This window comes from Coffea eugenioides, chromosome 8 (assembly GCF_003713205.1).
Source record: "Coffea eugenioides isolate CCC68of chromosome 8, Ceug_1.0, whole genome shotgun sequence".
NCBI lineage: Eukaryota > Viridiplantae > Streptophyta > Magnoliopsida > Gentianales > Rubiaceae > Coffea > Coffea eugenioides.
Window position 1 is genome coordinate 12,313,292 of NC_040042.1, and position 6,775 is coordinate 12,320,066.

At 36.4% G+C, this 6,775-nt stretch overlaps 1 protein-coding gene across 1 annotated transcript; it reads left to right on the top strand.

Annotated features, from left to right (window-relative positions):
* The first annotated feature begins 476 nt into the window (after window positions 1-476).
* On the top strand, window positions 477-4,867 carry LOC113780273 (jmjC domain-containing protein 7). Its single transcript, XM_027326086.1, has 5 exons — window positions 477-1,214; window positions 1,416-1,591; window positions 3,692-3,762; window positions 3,867-4,190; window positions 4,448-4,867. The coding sequence occupies exons 1-4, from the start codon at window positions 477-479 to the stop codon at window positions 4,070-4,072; spliced, it is 1,191 nt and encodes a 396-aa protein (XP_027181887.1). The 3' UTR covers window positions 4,073-4,190; window positions 4,448-4,867.
* Window positions 4,868-6,775: the final 1,908 nt, after the last annotated feature.

Below are 6,775 nucleotides of genomic sequence, written 5' to 3' on the forward strand. Positions count from 1 at the left end.
GAAAGTTTAAAAAAAAAAAGGGGAGAAAATTGAGAAAATTAAAACCAGAAAAAATAAATACAAACTAATACTATTTTTATTGATAGTCTCATATCGTAATTGCAGCGACCCTTAAACCAGAATCAATTCTCAAATCACACCAATTTTATGACAATTTTTTATTTTAGTAATATTATGAGAAATTAGCCATGGTCCTATGGGTACTCGAACTTTTACGAACCAAAAAAAGAAAAATGTGTACAATCGGAACAGCCTCTAATTGTGACTCAACTTTAATTGGCTTGCTCAAAAAAAAAAAAGAAAAAAATTGGTGCTAGTATATGCTTGATGGTTATTTTAGCGCCAAGAAATTTTTTTTTTTTTTGGGTTGACGGTTTCTCTTTATAGCAAATCCACGCCTTCATAGACATTTTCAAAGAGTACGCTACCGCGCCTTCATCCCGTCAAGCTTCATCACTTTACATCGCACTCCTAACATGGCCTCCACCGCTGCCGCTGACGCCGACGCCGCCACCGCCACCAAGGAAGCAATAGAAAACCTGTGGGAAGAAGTGAGAGACCTCAGCCTAGGCTCAACCACCACCCAAATTGACCACCTTCCTACTCCACCCAGCCCCCTCCAATTCCTCCGCGATTACATCTCTCCCAATAAACCTTGCCTCATTTACAACTCCATCAGCCACTGGCCAGCCCTCTCTTTATGGCCCTCAACTTCTTACCTCCAAGAAACCCTCAAATCCTCCCCTGTTTCACTCCACCTCACCCCCACCGGCCGCGCCGACTCCCTAATCCCCCACCCTCACTCCAACCCCAGCTCCTCCCCTCTCGTTTTTGCCTCAGCTCATGTTAAAAAAGTCCCTTTTTCGACTGCTCTGAGAAGGGTTTCTGAATCTAATACTTGTACTGAAAAGGGTGCAAAACGTTGTGTTGCTTATTTGCAAGAACAGAATGATTGTTTTAGAAATGAGTATGGTGATTTATCCCAGGATTGTGATGATCATATCCCCTGGGCTTCTCAGGCCCTGGGATGCCTTCCTGAAGCTGTTAATCTTTGGATTGGGAATCAGTTGTCTGTGACTTCATTTCATAAAGATCATTATGAAAATCTTTATGCTGTCATTACTGGGGAGAAGCGATTTTTGCTTCTTCCGCCTACTGATCTCCACAGGATGTATATTCGCGACTATCCAGCAGCTCAGTATCACTACTCTGAGGTGACATCCATCTTCTCCACAATGCCAGATTTTTATACCAGTATTTCCATTATTGCTAGTTTGAAAAAAAAAAAAGTTCTTGTTATAGGATGGAATTGCATTTTATTTTGGTAGTGGATGAAATAGATTGTTGAAGGACCTAAACATGTTGTCTTGGTTGGCATTTTGCTTGTTTGTGATTTGATTTTTGGTTCTTTGTAGGATACGGAGGATTTTGAATTAGAAATTGAGGATCCAGTGAGGTATGTACCATGGTGTAGTGTGGATCCATACCCTTCATTTGAGGACACAAACAGGCAAATGGCTGAGTTTCCTTTGTACTATAATGGGCCAAAGCCATTTGAAGTTACAGTCAAGGCTGGGCAAGTCCTTTATTTGTGAGTTTCTGTCTCTCTTTTTACTTGTCCTTGGTGCATATCTGCCGTGGTCAATTTTTTTTCTGTTAAGTATGTTGCACCGAAATTGTTCATGGTTGAAACGTTTTTTCTTGTTATTATAAGCATGTATGAGAAAATTGTCTGAGCAAGTAGACTTTTGAGTAGATTTTCAGCATCATCCTTTTGAAAGTTGTTCCTATTGTTCTTTTAATTGAAGTCTCAAAATTCTATAAATTTTGAAGTGACTTCAGAAACATTGTACTTGGGATTTACTTACTCTTGTTCATGAGGAACAAAGTTAGAAGGTCAATGTCATAGGAAGTGGCAAATAACTTGTTTACTAATTGTTGAAGTTGAATTATCAGAAATGTTGGATTATTCTCCGAATAATTTGGTCTTGCAAAATGGTACCTCACAAACCTCACTGAATCAGATTGAGGAAATCTTTTCTTCCTCTGCTTTAAGTCTTTTTAGCTCTGGCCATCTTTTTCCTGCCAAACTTCAATGTACATATACAAACTCATATCAAGTACATACATAATAAGAGCAATTCACCTGTGATATCAACATAAATGAAATGAATTGTCAACGGTGTAAAGCCAGATGATTAGCCCGGAGTTTCAGCTAAGACTTTGTTGGGAGCTTGTACCTAGACAGTGCTTATATGGGAGAAGTCACCGTTGTCTTTGGAAAATTATGGTGATAAAGTTTTTTTTTTTTCATATATATCTCTTAACCTTTTTTTCAAGATTTATAACTTATTCACAAGAAATCTTTTGGTGTTCAAAACTTAAGAGGAGAATGCTGTGTGGATGGGTAAGTAGCGTATGAGAATACAGTGAGACTCAAGTGTTATCTCAACAGTGTTAACCTTTACCTTCTCTATGGAGATCTAGCATCTGTGGACTGATTTTGCCATATAGCAACCTTAGATGAACATTGTGACTGGAATGGCACATCCCAGAAAATTTGTGCTTTTGTACCTTGCTAGTCTTTAGGGCCCAGTGGATCAAACTGTGAAGGTTCATACTTGTATAGAAAAAGCAAGTAGATTTGCTTAATTTCTGGAAGTTCTCTTTATATTTGGAAGTGTGTTTCATGCTTTGATAGGACATTCCTTATAGATGTTGAAAACCAGAATATGCCTACCTGTGCTTGAGCTAACAGGATGGTAATTGTCCACTGTTGCTTTGAACTTGTCCGGCTGTCATGTAAATTGGAGATATCTTTTACTTTTTAAGTGGTACATTAGAAACAATACTGACCTCAGTTTGAATTTAAAGTACTAACTAATTCTAGTCAACCTAGTACAATACTAGGAATCAAAATGAAGTTGAACACACAAACCACTTTTTTTTTAGTTATTATGCTTAACCTTTGATTCACGAGATTAGGTGATGTAGTTCATGAATAGGTTCCACTTACATTAATGTTTAATAGAGAGGGAAGATTTTCTATTGAAAAGTACTAAGACTAAAATATGTTGCATGAATTGCTCATGCAATTCAGAAGCATATATTTCCAAGCATGATAAAATTAAGTGAAAGTGAGATAGTTTTAGAGCATACCCCAAGAAGATCAGAGGTTTTAGTGGGAGGCACTAGGCATGTAAATATGCTACTGAAATGATCAAATAGTAAATCGAAGTAAAATAGCTTGTGGCTGGATTGAAGCATATCTCCAGAATCAAAGTATGCTGAAATGGAGATAAAGGTCCATGTTGGTCAGAGGAATTTCTGTACTCTTCTTCCTTGAGGAAACTATTTAAGCTGTTTTGCATCTTTAATAATATGTAGTGAACCAAACTGAAGCATAGTGCCTATGTTCAGCTAAAACAAAAATGACCAGGTTACTAATGGTTCCTCTTGTCATTGTTTAGGATCACTTAAAAAACCAAAAAGTTACTGAAGATGGCCAAATATGACTTCTTGAATGATTCCTTTTTCTCGTACTATTCATTTTCCATTTTTGTTTTTTGGGGGAGGGTGATGTTTCTAATACATCTAAGTTAGTTTGTTGTTTTTAGTGTATTCCTAACTCCATCATTTGCATCTGGCGGATTATCAATTAGCTTGAGTGATGTATGATGTATTAATGCAGGCCAAGTATGTGGTTCCATCATGTTAGTCAGTGCCCAGACAGCAGAGGACTGACAATTGCAGTGAACTACTGTAAGATCAGTTGACGGCCTCCGGACATTAGGAAGTCTGTTTATGAATTATCTTGTGCTAGTAGCTTCACTCCAAATATGAACCATTGATTATTCGTGTGGCAGGGTATGATATGCGGTTTGATATTAAATATGCTTACTTCAACTTCTTGCAATCCGTAAACTACATCAGTGACTCAGCATTTCGGGGAGGACATTTGGATTCACATTCTAAGGTGTCAACAAGTAAAGGAGAAGATGAGTTGGAGATGATAGAATTTGTACAAAATGGAGATGCAACAGGGCAAGGAGATAGTGATTATGATGATTGAGCTAGTTGTAGTAAATGTCTGGAGTCTGGCAAAGCAGAATATACTAAGAGGATTTTGAGAAGCTAACTGGTGACACTACAGATGATTTGACCTAATGGAAGTGATGATGATAGATCAGGTACTTCACTTCACGCTCTTATTGCATATGTTAGCAGTTTGAAGTAGATTTGGTTTCATACTCCTTTTTACAAGTTTCTTATCATTTTGTTAAGAAAGCTGACAAGTTGCCTTTGCTAGTTTAGCTTTGGCAATGCTAAGAACCTTTTACCGTTATAATAATATACTTGTTTTTGGAAGAATGGAAGAAAGACCAAATTTATGCTATACCTTAATGAATGGTGGTCCTAAACATGTATATCCTGGACATCCTTGCAGCCTCTGTATTGGGTTTATCGCATTTTGCAATCAGAATTTGGGATATCAATGTAAGTGCACAAATCCCAGTACTAGCAGAGTTCAGAATCTTCAGATGGAGCCAATGGGAGTTCAGATGGAGCTTAAAAGAGGTGAAAAGTTTTGGGCTTTGTGGGTTGTCAAACTGGGTCTGGATCCTCCTTGGGCAAAACTTGGCTTTACTTTGATCTTCAATGTCCCCAGAGATATATTTAGATTTTTTTTCTAACATCACACCTCAAAATACAATTTTGAGGTTTATTGCACAGATAGGTTTGGGGTGTACTTCTCTGTGTTGTTCTGTACATTGCACACAGAAACGACCACATTGATATTGACAGTGCCTTTTTTTCTGTTGCTATTATTGAAAATCTGTAAAAAATTATCAAATCCACTTCTGCATCTGCTGGTACATGTTTGTTGCCGCATTTGCCCACATTTCATGTTCTTTTGTGTGGTGGAAGATTACGAAAATCAAAGTATTAACTTAATGGTATTTTCTGATACTGTATATCTGAAGAAGCATAATGTTATTCAAGAATAATCTGAAGCAAATCTAAACAAGTGTTCTGACATCCAAATGGATGGAGTTTGAATTTATTTCTTTCTCATTATAGTTTTATGAAAAATTGTTGGAACCAAGCGTCCAACAAAATCATTATAGTGCCTCAGATTAGAAATGTCTTTTAACACAATTGGGTTGATTTTTTCTTTTTTTTTTCTTTTTACTTTTTTTAACCCCTAAGTCAGTCTGAGGTGAATCCAAGTTACATATGGAAATTCAGGTCCAAAAATAGCTACTAGAATGATGAGTTATCTTAAGACTATCGCCATTGAGTTTTTCTTATTCAAATTCAATGTGCCAATTTCCATGATAAAGCTTTTAAAATGCCCTTTTAAGTTTTCTGCATGGGTTAAAGTTGTACCTTAAAATTCAAACGGTCTAATGAACTATTTAAACAATTCAGCTACTGCACTAGGACTTTTCCTAACAAGTTCCTTCCTTTCCTTTGTACAAAGCAGAAAGTATGATTAAAAATTGTGACTTACAGCCAAAAATGATGAACTTATTTGAAAATAAAATTGATTCTACACGAAGGAAGAACCAAGAAGCCAAATGCTCAGACAGAATACAACTTCAAAACTTTGATGCCAAAGCAAGTATTTCAATTTAAGGCTACATTATTGCTTTTCAGAGATTAGGTCAACTTGTTTCCCTAGGCCAAGAAAACTTTAAATGACCACCTATATTAATAATAATAATGTTTCCCTGACCCCAAAGCTGAAAGTTACCTCAAATCTTTGCATACTTGTGAATTTCACCTAGACAAGATGAAAATAGCAAAGTGACGAAGTACAAGAGAGAGTGACCTCAAACTATTTCTTCTTTCTTTCCCTCTGTTGTCTGCAATCTCAATTGCATAACTACTTTGTAAAGACTTCTACATTTTTCCTTGCTTTATTTTTTTCGACTTCGGTCACCACCACGGGTCAGGACAGGCCTTCTGGACCATAGGTTGCTTACAAAGATATTTACAGATCACTCATCAACATAGCCCTCACACCAATAACGGAATTCGAACACACGACCTTTTGTGAGGAAGTAGTCTGTCCTTATTAACTGAACTAACTTGTGCTGGCTTTCCTACCTTTATTGAGAGGATAGGATGTTCTCCCTTCTTATGACCGTTACAATTACACTAAAAGCATAAAAAAGTTCAAAAACTACAGCGAAACAAATAAAAAAAATAAAAGGAATTGCGCAAGGATCAGGAAGCTAAAAACAAGTTACATTCTTATAATTTGAAACTTTTTAGTTAGTGCAATTTGCAAAATTGGAGTTGATCATTATTGTCTCATTCTTTCTTATCAAACTTTATGACCCAGAATAGTTTTAAAGGTATATAATTAACTTTCCAAAAATACCGTTTTGGAAGTGTTGTGAGATTGAAGTTCACTCTACCATTGACCTGGGGTTAAAGAAGAGTTGAGGTTTAATCCGCAGGTATAACTCCGATGGTCAAGTTACAACGATAATATATACTTTAAAATAGAAAGAAATTATTTGGAACAGTAAAAGAGAGAGATTATGGAAGATTTATCTGCTTTGAAGCAGTAAAAGACTGGACGCCGTCAAGCTAGTTAACTGACAATTATTCAAGGTATAGAATTTCAAAACTGAGTGAATTTTAAGTTTACCTTCAAGAAGTCTTAGATATGTTCAAATTTTATTTTATTTTATTTTTTTTGTGTAAGTGGGAGGATTCGAACCCAACATCTTTCACTTGCATTTCCTCTCCCAAATCACTC

Bases quoted from the DNA above. Each gene is read 5' to 3' on its own strand.
- LOC113780273 (XM_027326086.1), top strand. From the start codon at position 477: ATGGCCTCCACCGCTGCCGCTGACGCCGACGCCGCCACCGCCACCAAG. The intron at 1,215-1,415 runs GTGACATCCATC...GGTTCTTTGTAG, and splicing joins CTCAGTATCACTACTCTGAG to GATACGGAGGATTTTGAATT. The intron at 3,763-3,866 runs GTAAGATCAGTT...TTCGTGTGGCAG, and splicing joins GACAATTGCAGTGAACTACT to GGTATGATATGCGGTTTGAT.